This window comes from Microtus pennsylvanicus, chromosome 2 (assembly GCF_037038515.1).
Source record: "Microtus pennsylvanicus isolate mMicPen1 chromosome 2, mMicPen1.hap1, whole genome shotgun sequence".
Taxonomy (NCBI): domain Eukaryota; kingdom Metazoa; phylum Chordata; class Mammalia; order Rodentia; family Cricetidae; genus Microtus; species Microtus pennsylvanicus.
In genome coordinates, this window is record NC_134580.1 from 134021190 (window position 1) to 134039661 (window position 18472).

The 18472-nt window shown below is 45.9% G+C and overlaps 1 protein-coding gene across 2 annotated transcripts in view; it reads left to right on the top strand.

The window, feature by feature from the left end:
• The window catches only part of Dhx35 (DEAH-box helicase 35), a 60907-nt gene that overhangs the window by 29316 nt on the left and 13119 nt on the right, over positions 1-18472 (top strand). The window contains exons 9-15 of one of the 2 annotated variants that reach the window (XM_075962894.1): positions 3074-3186; positions 4474-4570; positions 6152-6310; positions 8758-8968; positions 13093-13217; positions 15178-15232; positions 17668-17763. In XM_075962894.1, the coding sequence (XP_075819009.1) occupies positions 3074-3186; positions 4474-4570; positions 6152-6310; positions 8758-8968; positions 13093-13217; positions 15178-15232; positions 17668-17763 (856 nt within the window). The remainder of the gene's footprint in view (positions 1-3073; positions 3187-4473; positions 4571-6151; positions 6311-8757; positions 8969-13092; positions 13218-15177; positions 15233-17667; positions 17764-18472) is intronic. The other variant, XM_075962895.1, reaches the window with a different exon arrangement.

The window sequence follows — 18472 nt, forward strand, 5'->3', positions numbered from 1 at the left end:
ATCTCTGTTGTCTTTTCCTTCCTTCTTTCTCTCTTAAAAATTATAAACTGAAAAACTGACCTAAACAGGTTTAGTTGTAGTGAAAAGTATAATCACCCTGCCTGGGACTCCTTGATAACTGGCAGCTGTGAACTGCTCATTGCTACTTTGCATTGTTTTTCTTTTCTTTCTGATATTATAATATACTTACACCATTCCCCCTCCCCTTTCTTTCTCTTAACCCTCCCATTTACCTTCCTTGCTCTCTTCCAAATTCATGACATTTTTTTCATTGTTACATGCATCTTTGTATATTCACATGTATTCTTTAGTATAATCTGTTTAGTCTGTATTAATTTTTAAAATTTTTATGTGGTGTTTGAGGGAGTCAGATCCATTGGAGTGGAACTTGAGTTACTGATAGTTGTGAGCTGCCATGTGGTTGCTGGGAATTGAACCAAGGTCGTCTGGAAGAGCAACCAGTGCTCTTAACCACTAAACCATCTCTCCAGCGCCAATATGTGTATTCCTAAGTGAGAGGAAGAGGATGTTATTAGGCTAAGGAGGCCTGGGGTGAGGACCACTTTGTGGAGTGAGCAGCATAGGGTGTGGCTTACCTAGCATTTTCATCTGGAGGCCCAAGGTGGCCAAGTTGCTATGTTTATAGGTGACAGACTTAATGTCAAGCTGTCTAGGTGTATAATGCTGCCTACAGGTCACCTGCCCAGGTTTCACTTGGTGGGTGGCTCAGCCTGTAGATGAGACACCGATGTCTGCAACATGGAAGTGGCAGAGAGGCTGGAGGCTGATCAGGTAGTTGCCTTGATTGGTTTAGCTGCCCTGTTTGTAGAAGCTCAATTAGGGGAGCAGTTACATCCATAGGGGGTGTGGTTGTAAAGTCTTCCTTTTCCCTTTATCACATTCTTCTACTTGAGCCCGTCCACACGACAGTACCTAGGCTGGCGGACAGTTCCCCTGTTTTGTTGTTATTGTTTCGTCAGAGGTCTGATAACTTGTAGAGAGATTAATTTCTCTCTTCCATCAGTTCTGGTGAGGGATTCTGAGTCCTCTGAGGTCAGAATCCCACATTGGACCAGTTTGCAGGACCAATCTTGTTAGGTTGGGTGGGGATTGGGGAGGGCATGGATGTGGATGCTGGGAGTTATCTAGTGTGGGCCAGGTGAGAGCAGCTCCCAGGACAGCAAGCTAAAGTGAGCTGGCAGGTGGCCCAGCAAAGGCCTCCATCATCTCCATTTACTCTTACAGACTGACCCCCTTTCCTCTCCATCATGTCATTGTGACCCCACCTCTTGAACCTCACTCAGGTTTTCCAGGTGAGGGGCTTGCTCACTTCCTGTCTCCTTGATTCTGCCTCAGGATTCATGCGCTCTTGAGAAATAGGTTATTGGCCTTTTAAGGAGAAAATTTATTATTACTGTTTGTTTATGTATATGGGCATTATATATATGTATGTATATGTATATACACATGCACACACACACCATTTGCATGCTTACTGCTCGTGGCGATCAGGAAAGGGCATCAGCCTCCTGTAACTGGAGTTATAGACAGTTGTGGACCACCATGTGGGTACTGAGAATTGAACCTGGGTCCTCTGGAAGAGCAGCCAGTACTCTTAACCACGGCACCATCTCTCTAGCCTGAGTTTTTGGGTTTTATCTGTACATTCCTAGTGAAGGTACCAGATAAAAATCTTAAGGACACAGACTTTGTGTCTCTCAGTACATGGGAAGTGTTTTTTTTTAAAGAGTCCTGGTCAACAATTCCAGTAGCCTGGGACCAGCCATCCACACGATCTAGTGAAGCTGTCAATGGCCTTACCTCTCTCTGTTCAGTGTGTCCTGGTGGTATCTGTGACCAGCAAGCCCTTCTTAAAGTCCTCCTCCTACAGCCCTGGGCCTGCTGTCCCCAGTCTTCCTGCTTCCTCACTCACTTCCTTCTTGGGGTATTGAATCTCCCCTCTTTCCTCAAGGCTGTCCACTCCTCCCATGGCCCCCGGTCAGGTGACACTGGGTGTTGGTGATAGTCTTGACTGTGTTGCTTATGTCTACCTTTGCTGACTCTGAGCTGCCTGGAATGTTTAAACCTGGCCCTAGCGATTCTGTCCAGTTCTGTCCCAACCTCTTCTCATAGTCATAGTAATTGAGCCCAAGATATCCATTGATGAAGATGTGTCTTCATTGATTAAGAAGAAATCAGTACTGTTCTGTCCGGTGTCAGCATGCATGTGCACACAATTGGAGAAGACACTGTTCATGCTATCAGGTGGCCTGAAATCTATTACTAGTTATAGTAAATATGTATCAGAGACACACCTATTGTGCAAGAGGGAACCCTTTATGAATTGACAACCTTGTGCCAGTAAACGTGTGCTCTCCAGATTAGGGCTGTCCACCAGCCTGGTTTAACCTGTACCGAACTGAGTCAGACCTCATTTTCAGCTAAATAAAATACAGAGAGTGGGAATAAAGTAATACCACAGCTACATGGCAGCTTAGGGTCATTAAATTTTAACCCTTATTTTTAATCAGACCTTTAGAATCAGTCATTGAAATTTTCCCTGCAATTTCAATAAGAGAAAAATAAATTTCACTGGATGTGATGAAACACACCTATAATTTCAGCATTCAGGAGCCAGAGGCAGGAGGATCCTGATTTTGAGTCCAGCCTGGTCTGCATAGAGTTTCAGATCTGTCTGAACTGAGTATCAAGACCCTGTCTCCACAAAGCTGGCCTTTGGGAAGATGGCCTGGTAGAGCTGTAAAAGAAAAGAAAGAAAATTGTGACTTCAGAAAACCGCTTTGTGCGATGTGCTGGCACACATATAATCCACTCAAGAAGTGAAGGCAGGGGGGTCCGGAGTTCAAGGCCAGCCTCAGCTATGTAGTGAGTTTGAGGCTAGCCGAGCTACGTGGGGTCCTGTCTCTAAATTAAAATAAACTGTTCTGCCTCATGTAGACTTCATTCTACTATCCCAATTTCCTCTGCCAGTTTTATATTTTCTTTCTGTGAATTACTGTGATCAATCTTTGAGATAAATATGGATAATATTTATGTATACATTTATTTTTAGAAATTTCGAGATTTCTTTAACCAGAATGAGACCAGTGACCCAGCCAGGGATACCTGTGTGACCCTGACAGTGGAAGGGCGGACATTTCCGGTGGATATCTTTTACCTACAAAGGTCTGGTAATGCTTGCTTCTTGGTGATGATGATATGGGACCTTGTCTGTCATGCAGAAGAATAGGGAGTATCATCCGCCTGCAGCTTGGCAAGGGGTATTGTGCAGTGCCTGTTATCCATAGAATGCTCTGGAAGCTAGACCAGCATTACTGCTGAATTTAGTCTTGACTCTCCTGTGCAAATGTACATACATCTGTGGCCATTAGCTCAGTTGGAGAGAGTGAAGTAGTAGGCTAAGGGGAGGTGGCTTGGCAGTCTTCTGAACGAGAGTTCCCAGGGTGCCATCAGTAAGGGAGGCACTGCTCAGTCCCACCTTTTGGTTGTTTTCATCCTTAGCAAGGTCATCTTATTAGCAGGGGGCCATCTTAGTTGCTGTGCCTAGTTTCTGGGCCTGGTCCAGTGCCTGATAAATCCAGAGAGTTGTAAACTTCATCTTTGAGTCCTTCCAGCTGGAGGTCAGCTATTTCTGTTCACTTAGCCTTTGGGTTCTGGCCAGGGGAAGATGGGTGTGCTGTGCTGACTGGTTTATGCCAGTTTGACACAAACTAAGGTCATCAGTGGTGGGGAACCTCAGTAAAGAAAATGCCTTCCTAAACTTGGGCTGTAGACAAGCCTCTAGGTGGTTTCTTAATTAGTGATTGATGGGGGAGGGCCCAGGTGAGGCCACCCATGGATTGGTGGTCCTGGGTTCTGTGAGAAAGCAGGCTGAACAAGCCATAAGGAGAAGTAAACTGTATTCCTCCATGGCCTCTGTATCAGCTCCTGCCTCCAGATATCCTGTTTGAGTTCCTGTCCTGATTTCCTTCCTTGATGAACAGTGCTGTGGAAGTGTAAGCCAGATAAACCCTTTCCTCCCCAACTTGCTTTTTGTCATGTTGTTTCATCACCCTAACTTGGAGAGGGGGCTGGGCTGGCCCAATTTCCAGAACATTCTATCTTCCAGAATGTTCTTTATTTCTTAGCAAATATAGCTGAAACAATTGTCTGCATGTAATTATGTATAGAAGTGCTGCATTTAATATTTTTTCTTTCTTGTGCTGGGGATTGAACCTAGGACTTTACATACGTTAGGCAAATGCTGTACTATTGAGATATACCCTCAGTTCTTGATTGCTGCACTTGGAAAAAAAAGGACATTTATTTTACTTATCCATATGCTAATTACCTGCTGGGATGGCCCAAACTAACCCTGATGAGGTTTGGCTGCCAAGTTATTGGTAATTGGAGCTGTGAGTAATGAATGAGCTTGTTCCAGTGATGAGCTTTTTCCTCATCTGTTTTTTCCAGTCCTGTTCCAGATTATATCAAGGCAACTGTGGACACCGTGGTGAAAATTCACCAGACGGAGGGAGATGGAGATATACTAGCCTTCCTTACTGGCCAGGTAACTCTACCCAGTCTCTCTGAGTAGACATGTTAAGGCAGTGCCAGAATTAACATGGAGCCCTGTTCTTGCTCTCTGTGTAGACATGTTAAGTCAGTACCAGAGTTAACAGAGCCCTGTTCTTAGCCGTTTGTTTCTTTTCTTCTCTTTTCTTGTTAAATTACACACAGATGTTTTGCCTGCATGCTTCGTGCTTTAGGTGGTCAGAAAATGGTGTGAGGTACTCTGGAATTGGAGTTACTGATGGTTGTGAGCTGCCCTGTGAGTGCTGCGAATTAAGCTTAGGTCCTCTGGAAAAGCAGCCCGTGTTTTTAGTTACTAAGCCATCTCTCCAGCTCCTTGTGTCAGGTTTAATTGCATTTCATAGTGGCTAAACTGCATAAAAAATTGTTGGTTTGATGTCATTGTCTACCATCTAGATTTTCAGGGGGTCATTGGTGCCTCTCTATTCTGTTCATATAAGGCTAATTGCATTTTAAAATTTAAATTTTATTTTACGTGTATGTGTGTGAGCCTTTGTGTATGTATATGTACTATGTGGGTGCATGTGCCCATGGTGGACACGAGGGTTCGGATCTATTGGAACTGGAGTCTCAGGTGATTGTGATCTGCCTGTGGTGGTAACTGAACACAGGTCCTCTAAAAGAGCAGCAAGTGCTCTAACCTCTGAACCACCTTTCTTGCCCCGATGTTTTAAATGTATTAGCTGATTTCAGAATAAATCAGGTTTTACATCAAAGGGGCTGTTTTGTTTGCCAGTATTGGATGTTGCACTAGGTACATTGTGCATTTTGCTATCCCAACCTGTGGTCAAAAAGTTGGGCACCCTTTCCCAAGTGACTTAACATTAGGAGTGGGTCCTTTAATTTGGACATCTTTCCAGCTCATTCTGCATGCAGCTAGTGACCACATAGTGGAAAACAGCCAAATAAGCTGGAACACTCTTATGGTTGTAGTTCTGCTCAGAACTAGCTCCAGCCACAGCCTTTTCCACTGCCAGACATTTCCCATAGTTAGTAATCTTTTCTCAGGAATGCTTACCATGACTTCATAGGCTGCAGCTTGTCCGTCTGCACAGAATGTTCAGCATGCCCGTGCACATGGAATGTTCTGTTTGCCTTAGTCCATAAAAGCTGTGTATGAATAGTCATTTAAAAATTATGTGTAGATCTATGTGTAGTGAGTGCAGATGCCTGTGTGGAGGCCTGAAGAGGGCATTGGATTTCCTGGAGCTGGAGTCAGACAGAGTGAGCTGCCTGACATGGGTGTTGGGAACAAAATCCGGTCCTCTGCAAGAACTGTACAGGCTTTACCACTGAGCCAGCTCTCCAGTTCCTTATTGTTTCTGTTTATAGGAACTTGTCTGTTAGCTACAGAAGGTTTAGTCTTATTAATTGTACAGTTACAGGGTTTCATTCCTTTGATACTGTTATTTGGTAGCATTGGGTTTAATGTCATCCTGAGTGGGCAGTGGCAGCACAGCAGCTGCTGAAGGTGGCAGAGTTAAAGCCTGGATGCCAGCATTTGTTCTTTCAGTGTGTTAGCATGACCAGCTTCTTTGGTTTCTGGTTCCGTGTTTAGGAAGAAGTAGAAACTGTTGTATCCATGCTGATCGAGCAGGCGCGGGCTCTGGCTCGCACTGGGATGAAGAAACACCTTCGGGTTCTCCCCATGTATGCAGGACTGCCTTCTTTTGAGCAGATGAAGGTGTTTGAAAGGGTGTCACACAGCGTCAGAAAGGTGAGACTCCTATTGCTCAGTGGTGCTTGCAGCCATTTGTAATCACACTGACTCCCCTTTGTCATGTCCTGCTAAGATGCTTTTAGTATATGTATGTATTAGTGTGTGTTCATGTATGTGTGTATATGAGCATTCATGTGTGTAAGCATGGACGTGTGCCACAGTGCATATGTTGAGGTCAGAGGGCAGCCTTGATTGAGACAGGGTCTCTTGTTTGCTGCTGTGTCTGCCAGGCTAGGTGGCCCACAGATGCTGGGGTTTTCCTCTCTCTGCCTCCTCTCGCTGTGTTAGTTCTGGGATGACAGGCACATGCTGCCCTTCTGGTTTTGTGTGGGTTCTGGAGACTTAGGGCCTCACACTGGCACAACTGGCATTTTACCCTCTGAGCCATCTCCCCAAACCATTTTATTTTTATAGTTTATTTTTATTTTGTGTGCATTGGTCTTTTGCCTGCATGTGTGGCTGTGGGAGGGTGTCAGATCTTTGAGTTATAGACAGTTGTGAACTGCCATGTGGCTGCTGGGAATTGAACCCGGGTCCTTTGGAAGAGCAGTCAGTGCTCTTACCCGCTGAGCCATCTCTCCAGTTCCCCACCTGTTTTATTTTTTCAGTTGAAGTGAACTTTGCTAGACAGGACTTGTCTTTCAAATCTGAGGTCCATGTTTCTATACAGTAGGTCTAAAAGTCCATAGTAGGTAGTGTGGTGTGAGGTTTCTAACCCTGCTCAGAGATGTTTCGGCCACTCTGACGGTAACTACCGGAGCAGCTTACTTCTTGGAGCTTTTCTTTGTCTGCCTAATACTTTTCTCAACACATTATTACCTTAGCCTCAGAGACTGTCATGGTGGATTGTGGTTAGTCAGAACAAGATAAAGTTACTAACAGCGGTTCCTAATCCAGTTTGCCTTTAGAACCAAGTTTAAATGAGTTAAACGTTTAGCCCTGAAATTAGGTTGAGGATGGGGTGTGGTGGCAAGAAGCATTGGATGGGAGGAAGCAGGAGCCTGATTTTTGCCCCTCCTCCTTTCTCCTTCCCTAGATGTGGAGGTCACGGCAGGTGGCTCAGGGTGAAGCAGGTGAGGGACGGTGTGGGTCTAAGGATCCACTCCCAGCTTTAGACGTTTTGGGAAGGAACAGTCTGAATCCGCCCAGTCATGCACGAACTGCACTCTGCCAGTCTACAGGCTGGGGTTTCACCCTTGTTATGCCTTGCCCTAAGTTATTTAGCTTCAGATCTCAGATTTCCTAGCTGTAAAACATGTAATTAAACATTTTTATTACATTTATTTATGTGGTGTGGGGCAGGGCACATATGTGTCATGCGCATATGGACGTCACAGTATACTTATGGGAGTCGATTGAACTCAGGTCCTCAGGTTTGACAATAGGTACCCTTACCCACTGCACCATCTTCCCTTGCATCATCTTCCCTGCCTCAGCAATAGCTTATACTATAAGCTATACAGTAGTTTATGCCATAAGTATAAGCTTATACTATAAACTTGGTTAGTATAAAATTGTAACCCTCTACTATATAAAAGTAGGAATATTTTCATAAAATGGTTTTATAAAATGTGAAGTGCTTGAAAAAGGTTGTGTGTGGTTTATATATCTGTTCCCAGCTGCATCAAACCCGGCAGGGAGAGCTGGCTGGTCTGCACAGTAGCCAGAGACTGCTGCACTGCACTGTAGCAGAGACTCCCCCCACCCCGTCGCCCACGCTCCTTGCACAGTGGCTGTGTTGGCACTATCTCCTTCCTGTGGCACTTCTCTCTGGGTCCCTATAGGATTGGCCAGTTCTGTTAGTAGGTCTCAGCTCACGTTCATCTTTCTGGGATGTTTTCTCTGGACAGCAATGTGAAGGGGAAACTTTGTTATACTATATAATGTGTAATATATACTATGTAGCATATAATGGCTGTGCTTTCTCCCCAGTACCTGCTGCTTTCTGAAGTTAACTGCCTGATAGAGGTGCTTCTGCTGTAGACACACGGGAGCTTGAACTCTTAATTGGTGCTTAGTCAAATGCGGAACCTTAGACATAGTTGTGTGAACAAGTAGATGATGTTTCTATACAGTAGGTGTGAAAGTCCAAGGTTGTGTGCTTGTGAGGCTTTGTACAAGATGGCTGTTTGGTTGCATAAGAGAGAAAACAGACATTAAGAACTTACCATGTGCTCAGTGTTAGGTTCTAATTTCTCTATGTTTGGATCTTCTCCCCTTGACAACCCTGGGGGAGGCGGTGGCCACACTGTGTAGATGAGGAAGGAGAGCTTGGGAGCTTGAGGGAGCTGTGTATGGTTCTAGAACTGGATCATTTCTACCTGGCGTGGTGACTCCTTAATTCCTCCCTCACAGCATAGTGTTTGAAATATCAAAATATTTTAGGGTTTCTAAGTTTATTTAAACTGGAAAGAACCAACCAGCTTTCTTTCTCTTTTTGGTAGGTGATTGTGGCTACCAATGTGGCAGAAACTTCCATCACAATCAGTGGCATTGTGTATGTGATTGACTGTGGCTTTATGAAGCTTCGCGCCTACAACCCCAGGACAGCTATTGAATGCTTGGTGGTGGTACCAGTGTCTCAGGCGTCAGCCAACCAGAGGGCAGGACGTGGTGGGCGCAACCGCTCCGGAAAGTGTTACCGCCTCTATACAGGTGTGGATGATGTTTCTTAACAACTTTGGATTTTCTTATAGTAGCCTGGGCTTTGGAGCACAGGGAAGAACTTACCATAAAATCCAGCTCTCCCTCCTGGGTGTCCCCACCGCTTCCTTCAGAGGCTGGCTCGTTGACCCCACACCTGCCTACCTCCTCTCTTCTGACCTGGTGTTGGGCCCCTGTCAGAACCCAGCACAGGCTTTGTACTTCAAGCGCTGTCTTCCTCACTTCCCCTCTGTTTAATGTGCTGTGCTCTTACCCCGAGACTCCTGAATCCAGTGGCACCTCACATCAATCCCCATTTGTCTTTGCTGAGTTGCCCTGAGAGTCATTCACAGACAACAAATCATTGGCTCACTCTCATTGTGAGCCATGCTAGGTTCTGAGGTGCAGAGTGGAATTCTGGTAGACAGGCCTGCCTGGCCCCTAAGAAGCTTTCCTTTCGGCCTGCCGATACTGGGGAGCACAGGTACCGTGATGCTCCAGAGCTGCTGGTCTCTATATCTCTTTCACTGGGAGTGGTACTGAGACCCCACCCCACGCCTTGCCTCTGCATACACCTTCCGAGCGTCCAGATGGAATTTTCAGGTCATTAATTCCCTCCTCTATCCAGTATCTACCTACAGTTTGCTTAAGAATCTGAGGGCTAAGGACTGCCATGTATTTCTTTCTTTTCCTGTTACCATCATTCTTATACAGACATTGATGTATATCTGCCCCCCCCCTTTCTTCTGTGGGGTATGGAACTGAGGACCTCACTACCCTTGAGCCTCACACCTAGGCCTCCTTTATTTCAGCACGTCATCAGGGCCTGGGACCTAGAGCTCAGTAAGCCATGGACTGTGGCTATATTGTGGGTGGTAGAAGCAGACCCAGGAAAAGATCACCCTGCCCTGGAGTGAGAAGTGACTGTAGAGGAAGGGAGCCGCTGAAGCTGAGAGGGAGCATTTTCCCCTGCGGGGAGCTGGGGGGCAGGGAGCATTTCACAGCCCAGGCAGTGTTTGAGCCTGCTCTTATTGGCAGCCCAGGCTGTCCAAGTGGAGCGCTGGGGCACTGGAGACTGGTTTCAGAACACCAGGAGAGGGACACATGGGACGACTGAGTCCATTCATCATTTACGCTGTTTCTCTTAGGCTCTAAGGGTTGGTGGTGCTGGGTATAAGTGTGCGTGGACACGAGACATGCAGAGAAACCTTTAATTCTTTGAGGAATTGCATAGTTATGGGTATTAGGAATTGTGTGTTTAACTTTTAAAGGAACTCAAGTTGTTTTATTTATTTATTTTTGAGGCAGGGTCTCTCTGTGTAACCCAGGCTGGCCTCAGACTCGGAGATCTCCCTACCTTTGCCTCACAAGTGCTGGGATTTAAAGATTAAATGGTGTACCACCATTCCCAACAACTAAAATTATTACCTTTGGTTCTATATAATTTTTTTGCCTGCATGTATGTCTGTGCACTGATGGAGGAAGGTCATTGGCTAATAAAGGAACTGCCTTGGCCCATTTTATTGGTTAGGACATAGGTAGGTGGAGTAAACAGAACAGAACACTGGGAGGAAGAGGAAGTGAGCTCAGACTCGACAGCTCTCCTCTCTGGAGCAGACGCCTCAGAGAGATACCATGCTCCCCGCTCCAGGGAAGATGCACACTAGAATCTTCCCGGTAAGACCGGTGCTATACAGATGATAAGAAATGGGCTAGTCCAGGTGCGAGAGTTAGCCTAGAAGAGGCTAGGTAGAAATGAGCCAAGCAGTGTTTAAATGAATACAGTTTGTGTGTTGTTATTTCGGGCATAAGCTAGCTGAGCAGGTGGCTGGGGTGTTGGGGACGCAGCCCTGCCGCTTCTTATTACTACAATGCACCACATGTGTGCCTAGTATCTGAGGAGGTCAGAAGAGGGCTTTGCATGTCCTAGAATTGGAATTACAGATGATTCTGACCTGCCACGTGGGTGCTGGGGAGCTGAACCTGGGTCCCCTGCAAATGCTGTCAGTGCTCATAACCACTGAGCCATCTCTCCAGCTCCAACTCAAATCATGTTTAAAGTTGAAATGGCTACGCTCATCTCACATGTCAAGGAAAACATGTGCTAGGACATGGACTAAAGCTGGACAGGTGGATTTGGGTGAAAGGTCACTGAATCCTCAGCCCTAGCTGCCATGCATGGGTGTGGTTGGGAAGGGCCTGGAGCAGTACCCAGTGTGTTAGTGCCCAGCCTTCACATTCTTGGCTGAGTTTTCAGATGGTGCAGCTGTGCCTTACTCAGATCACTTAGTTTTCCAGAACCTTCCTGGACTTTTCCTCAGCTCCCCTATTCTCACATTCTAGCGGGTTCTCAGCTGTACTCGGTTCTTAGACATGCCCTCTGTTTCCCACTTTCACCACTTCCACCTTCCATGCCTTAGGCTTGTCTGCCTCTGCCCAGCAGATCCTCCTGATGCTCATGGCAGCCCTGGTGGAACTTTCCCCAGTCTCTGCTTTCCTCTGTCCTGAGCCTCCATGGTCCATGGGAGGAGCACCTGCTCCTTGTGGGGCTTGTTTTCTGGTCTTGATCCAGGTCCTTCCTGCCTCTGACACTTTTGGGGGCACTGCCTGTGGCTTAGGCCTTTGCAGCTTCCGTGTGCCATCGCAGCTTCGTCTCTGAGCGTCTTCTCAGTAGGGCCTTGGCCAGTGTGCTCTTGGGGAATGTGGTTGTCCTGGTAACAGTACTGTATCCACAATGTTCTTAAAACTAAAGAACTTCCTTTCCTTCTATTGTCTGCCATCTAGAACCTTCCAGCTAGACCCGTGTGTTTGGCAATTCATGTATGTAGTCCATGGCCTTTCTGAATGTACACAAAAAATGATTTACAAAAAATGATTTTATGCCTTCCTTTCTCACCACCTGTCACGGCCACCCTCGTCCCGCAAGGATGACGCGACCACCGGAGCTCTTCTCACTGCAGTTTATTCCAGGACTTTATTTACAGCAATCTATCTCCTCCTTCTCTTTCTCTTCCCCTCTCTCTCTCTCTTCTCTTTCTCTTCCCCTCTCTCCGTTGTCCTCTCTTCTCTTTTCCTCTCTCTCTGGGCAAACCTCTCCCAGCCCTTAAGTAGGCATGGGCTGCCAGTCCCGGATTGCCAGGTGGGCACTGCCCATAGGTCCATGCATATGCAGGCAGCTGATAATCATTGCGTGATCATAGCATAGGTCAGGCCTTAGCCATCTCAGGAGTTGATTATACATCTCCATCAGGTGTGATTCCATGCAGCTCGCGACAACCACCCTTTGGTCTGGTTTTTATAAAGTCTTCCCCTAATTCCCTGTTCTCTCCCCTCTACCCCCATCTCTCTGCCTTGGGGTGCTTTCTCCTGTTTGAGGTCACCTTATGTTCCTATGGGACATGCAAGTACAGGATCCTGGGTGCGATGCTGCATTTGGCTGCTGGATTTAAAAGCTAGGTTTGTACAATTTCTGCTCTTCGTAATTAGGTCCTTTGTCAGATTCTGGTGGCAGTTTTGGTGATTTATTTTTACATTGTTCTTTGCTTATTTGTGCTGTTCTTGCTTTCTTGACATACTCTACCCTAAGCAGAGTTGATAGTAACCGGGCCTGATAGTGATTATGCAGATGCTTGCTGTTTTGGTTTAGTACTTCACTGATAAAAAGACATTTGAAAAGTATCATTCTGTCATTCTGAAGTAAAGTAACGTGCCCCCCCCTTTTTGTTTTTTTTTTTTTGTTTTTCAAGGTAGGTTTCTCTGTGTAGCCCTGGCTGTCTTGGAACTCCCTTTGTAGGCTGGCCTCGAACAGAATCCATGTGCCTCTGCCTCCTGAGTGCTGAGATTAAAGGTATGTGCCACCACCGCCTAGCCAAGTAACATGCTTTTTAAAGGGGAATATTTTGAAATATAAATATATAGGTGTACACACACACACAAAGAGGTATATATTCATATATTTTCCAATATTTTTATTTATAGAATGACCCTTTCTAGACGTAAAAGCAACTTTGTGCCTCAGTGTTGTGTGTCTGGCCCCAGAACCACAGGGCTCTTGCTTGAGGCAGAGAAGGAAAACTGCTGTCATATGGGGGCATCTGAGTGTCACCTTTGATCCGTTTCTGGTTTCCTGTTCTTAGAGGATGCCTTTGACCAGCTACCTCAGTCCACCGTCCCTGAGATGCAGCGCAGCAATTTGGCTCCTGTCATCCTGCAGCTGAAAGCCCTAGGGATCGACAATGTCCTCAGGTTCCACTTCATGTCTGTAAGTCCTCTTCTGGCTGAGGAGCTCATGAGGCTATGGTCTGAAGACACTGATTGGGCACGCCATCTTTTTTCTTCCCCACTCAGCTAAGACACCATGTGCCACTTGGTCCTGTGCAGGTTGTGGGGCAAACCTCGTGGCCAGGAGAGCTGGAGAAATCCAGAGTTCCTCTTCCTCTGTTGCTCCTGTCCTTTCTTCTGGGGGAGAGACAAGTCAATGAGAGTCACAGGACAGCTTGACTAGTGCTCAGGGAGACAATGGAAGGGGCCTCCAGCCCCGCTCCTCCTGAATGAGCTGTCACCAGACCCAGAGGGTGTGAATGGGCCTGGCTGTAGAGTACCACAGCTGAGGGAGCTCAAGGCTTCGGGAGAGACTCTGGCTCATGGTATCTCCGGTGATTTCCTCAGGAAGGTGTCGGAGTGGAATTTTTGGTCCTCGGTGAACTCCTGATGCATGGCTGCCTGGCTCTGCTAAGGTCTCAGCAGCATGGCAGCCTGACTGGGTGCTCCCATTTCACCACTGTTCTCTCTTGGTGCACAGATGTAGTGGTGGCTGAGTGGGAAAGGTGTTATATCCATCCTTCTTGTTGTTTCTCATGCGGGAGGTTTTTTAAACTTTATTGGTCAGTTTATTTTTTATCCTTTCTTCTTTTAATTTTTAAAACAATCTTATTTTACATACCAATCTTAGTTCCCTCTTCCTCCCATCTTCCCACTCCCCTCACCTTATTGATCACTGTATATTTCATATAGTTTTTGGAGCTTTTTATCTGTTACGTTTGTTAGTAATTTCCTTGAGTATTTGTCACCTGCCGACTTATAGAAGAACTGACTTCTTTGTAGAGTGTGACAGTGGTGGAGTATTGTGTATTGACCCCAAGTAATTACCCTGGAGCTTCTGTGAGTGCAAGAGCCCGGAGATCATAGAACAAGGCCGTGTGCCCACAGGCCCCGAGATGCACTAACATGCCGTTTTGCTGTTCTGCTGCTTTCTCACAGTAGATCTCCAGATACACGAGCTCTCCGCTGAGCTAGTGTGTACATTGCCTCTCTGAAGAACGCAGTGGTAGCGGAGGGAAGCTTGGTTCACCAACTGCATGACTTGCACAGTGATTACCATGATTCCTTGGCTCCCCTGGATATAACCAGTCAGGTGTAGGTTCCCACCGTCAAGGTGATATAGTCGGTCACTAGATCTTGACTAGGCTTGACTTTGTTCTTTGGTGAACAACAACTTAAAAGGCCTCAGTTTAGCTTCTGACCCTGCATCAAGTGCTGCAAAGCCTTGCTCTGATGTCCTTTTTTAATTGTTACTTTCCTCATCTGTGAAATTGAGTTAAATCACTCCGATGCTTAAAGTGCATTTGCTGCTCTGCAGATTCAGAGGAGAGGCAGTGCAGTCTGGAATAGTACTGTTAACTGGATTACTAGGAACCGCGTCCCTAGAAGGGACCACTGATGCCTGGCACCCAGAGGTGCTCAGCGAGGATTTTAGAGGGAAGGACAGAGGTGGCAGAGGTGTTGAAGGGCACAGTGTGAGATGAGCCTTGTGCACACTCTGCAACATCAGCGTTCTCTACATGCTCAGCAATTTGAACATGTTAATAACTCATCATGGTGAGGCCTGGGCAGTAGACGTTAGTACTCCCCCTGTGCTTCAGGCTTTGCAGCTCCCAGTGTATGAGAAGACTGAGGGGAGCTTAGGGTAGTGAGGGGTGGTTTAAAGTAGGGACTGTCTCCAGTGATGGAGTGGGGATGAGGAAGGGCAGCTTGAAACACTGAAGATATGAAGAAGGCACTGCTAAGGATGCTGCAAAGGTGGGAGGCACATTTTAAGGTACCAGCAGCATGGAGACTGGACAAACAGGGTGTAATAGAGAGAGAGTGAGCCAGAGTGATCACATTTTTCAGTTCCTAGTTGAAGAGAGACTAACCTAGGAGGACTTTGATGTGTTTTGCAGCCCCCGCCAGCACAATCGATGGTTCAGGCCCTGGAGTTACTCTATGCTCTCGGAGGTATGCCTATTTCTCATGTGTTCTCTTATATGATAGTAGGTATGTTGTTGGTTCTTTTTTTGGGGGGGTGGGCACCAACCAGCTCACGCAGAGGCTGATTCTTTGTTATGAATGCCCAGCCTTAGCTTAGCTTGTTTCTAGCCAGCTTATCTTAAATTATCCTGTCTACCTTTTGTCTTTGGGTTTTTACCTTTCCCTATTTCTGTATACCTTTCTTTACTTCTCACTCTGTGACTTGCTGTGTGGCTGGGTGACTGGTCCCTAATGTCCTCCTCTTTCCCCTCTTCTTGCTCCCTCTTTTATCATCTCTTGCCAGATTTCTCCTATTTAATCTCTCTGCCTGCTAGCCCCACCTATTTCTCTCTCCTGCCTAGCTATTGGCTGTTCAACTCTTTATTAGACCAATCAGATATTTAGACAGGTAAAGTAACACAGCTTCACAGAGTTAAACAAATGCAACGTAAAAGAATGTAACACGTTTTTGTGTCATTAAGCAAATGTTCCACAGCGTAAACAAATATAGCACATCTTCAACTAATATTCCACAACATAGGTAACTGGATTCACATTAGAATTTTTAGAGTCTTTAGGAATGGGATTGGCCCTTCCCATGTGCATAAACTCTTTAGTGATATTTACTCCATTGAAATGGAAATTAGATAAAAGTAACTCGTGGCCAATATGATAATTTACAAAGTGTGGCAGGAACTGTGGATAACCGATGAAAGGATTGGTATTGGCTCAAGTTCTCAGCACAGAAGAGATACAAAGACAGGAGATAGAGGGTGAGGGGGAAAGGGAAGGGAACAAGGCAGAGGAGTAAGGGGTGTTTGTCTCAGAGGGACAAAGGACTGTGTCTGGATGGCAGGGAGACAGATGTGGCCCATAGGTAAATAATGGTTCATAAAAGTAAGATGGGGAAACCCTGTGTTAGGATGAGGTGTTTCAGTTTAATTGGGCATGTTAATTAGGTGAGCCGAAAGGGGGCTTTTGATTGCTGGACTTTAATACCTTGTTAGCTGTACTTGGTAGTCAACCTCAAGAGGAGGAAGTGGCCAAATAAAGGAATAGACCTGGGGGCTTGCTTCAGGAATGCAATCTAATGATTGTTAGCAAGGCGGGAATAGGGGAGAAAGGCATATTTGACATGCTTGGGCTGGCTAGAGTTCCTTCAGCCATCACCAGGGCCACACTTGAAGAGACACACAGAGACTGGCAGATCTCTGCAGAACCTCGTTCTTGTTCTCAGACCCCCTTTTCTTTCCCAGCCCCACCCCCAAATCCCTCCCATTTCATTCCTGAGTTTCCTACAGGAGTTGGGCAGATAGCAGCCTGGATTTTGTTTGGGCAAGAGTGCTCTGTTGTGTGGAGGAAGCCCTGCTGGTTTATTTGAAAATACAGTATGTGCCTTACGTTAGAGGAAATGGTGCCAGCTCAGGAGCTACAATCTCTGCTATGCACTGTGCCCTGTGAGTGGTATCCTCCTGGGAGGTTCTGTGAGTAGGACATTCTCAGGAAGTTTTAGTGAAGGCTTTGCCCTGAGATTTGTCTTCAGTATTTTAAAAATAGCTTTATTAAGGCACACATCATATACCGCACAGTTTGTTAATTCACAGCCTGCTGTACAAGAGCTTCCAGTGTCACAGTGTTGTGCTGTCTTCAGTGCAGTGTGATTTTAGAACATTTTCACATCATTTTGAAGAGAAATGTGTATCTGCATTCGTCATTCCTAAAAGTCTGCGTTCTCCATTCCTGTCTTCCTTGGCTCAGGCAACCACTAACCTGCTGGCTTCATAGATTTGCCTAGTTTAAACATTGCTTAGAAATGGAATCTTAGGTTGTCTTTGGTGATTGGCTTCTTTCACTTAACTCCTTCCAAGGTTATCCACGTATCATTCAGTTGTAGCAAGTTATCAGTATAACATTTACTTTTGCTGCTAAATATTATTCCAGTGTATGGAATAGTGATTTTTTTCTATTCATTAGCTGGTGGGTATTGTGAGTTTTTTTTTTTTTTTGGTCTGTATAAATAGTGCTGCCATGAACATCAGCATATGAGTTTTTGATGGACTCCCCCACCCCCATCACTTTCTCTACACCGTTGCCAACACTCGTTACTGTCTTTTGAATCACAGTTGACCTAGTGGATTTGAAATGGTATCTGGTAGTTTTGATTTGCATGTCTCTGATGACTTACGATATTGAGAACCTCCCTGATGCCCAGTAGAAGTGCAGGCTGCTGCCTGTAATGAAGTCCTTGAATAGAGTTCGTTAGAAGCAGCAGCTTTTAAAGCTGGGCGTTGAGCTCAGTGTGACTTTTCTCTGTTGATTTAACGGTGCTGTGTCGGGCTGGGTCGGTGGTGGTGAGTCATCTTTCATCACTGTTCCTCTTCCAGCACAGTGGTCCCTGCCTTCTGACTCTGTTCTTCTGACAGGCCTGGACAAAGACTGTCGTCTGACAGAGCCTCTCGGCATGAGAATCGCGGAGTTTCCTCTGAACCCCATGTTTGCCAAGATGCTGTTGGAATCAGGTGGGTGGAGCCTGACAGCTCCTTTTGACTTTATTTTGATTTCCAGAGAACTGAATTCTGTGCATCGAAGGAAGAGGGACCAATTATGGTTTAAAAAGTGACAACGGCAACAAAGTATTTTTTACTAATGATGAACCGTGTGTTTATAAGACACAGTGTAATGTTTGGTGCTTACATAGTGGAAAGCTTGTGTCCAGGTAACTAGCCCATCATTACATTATGGAGTTCTCGTAGCAATTTGACCTGTACATCATAATGTGGTTACCATAGATCACTGCAGCTCGCTCCTCCAGCCTTCAGCTGTAGCCTTCCCGCAACTTCTCCAGTCTTGATCACTGCTCCCTCTCTCAGCAGCCTCTCGTGGCTCCAGTCTGCTCTGTTCCCATAGTAACTGAAGTATACAGTGTTCACTTGGCCCAACAGATTCCACTGCCTTCCGCATTGTCCTGGGTGACAGAATTTACTTTTTAAATATTGTGTAATAAGTGTTCTCCGCTGTGTGTATCTTGTCTTCATCCTGCAGTGGACACCAGAGTGTGCTTTTCCTTCCACATACCAATTTCAGTTCCGTTGGGTGTATGCGGAAGCAGGCTTGCTGGATCATTCTGTTTTAGATTTCTGAGGAACATCCTTGTATTTTCCGAAATACTGTGCTAACTTCAATTGTCTGAGAAATGATCACACTTTGTGCCACAGTGACTGTGTGACT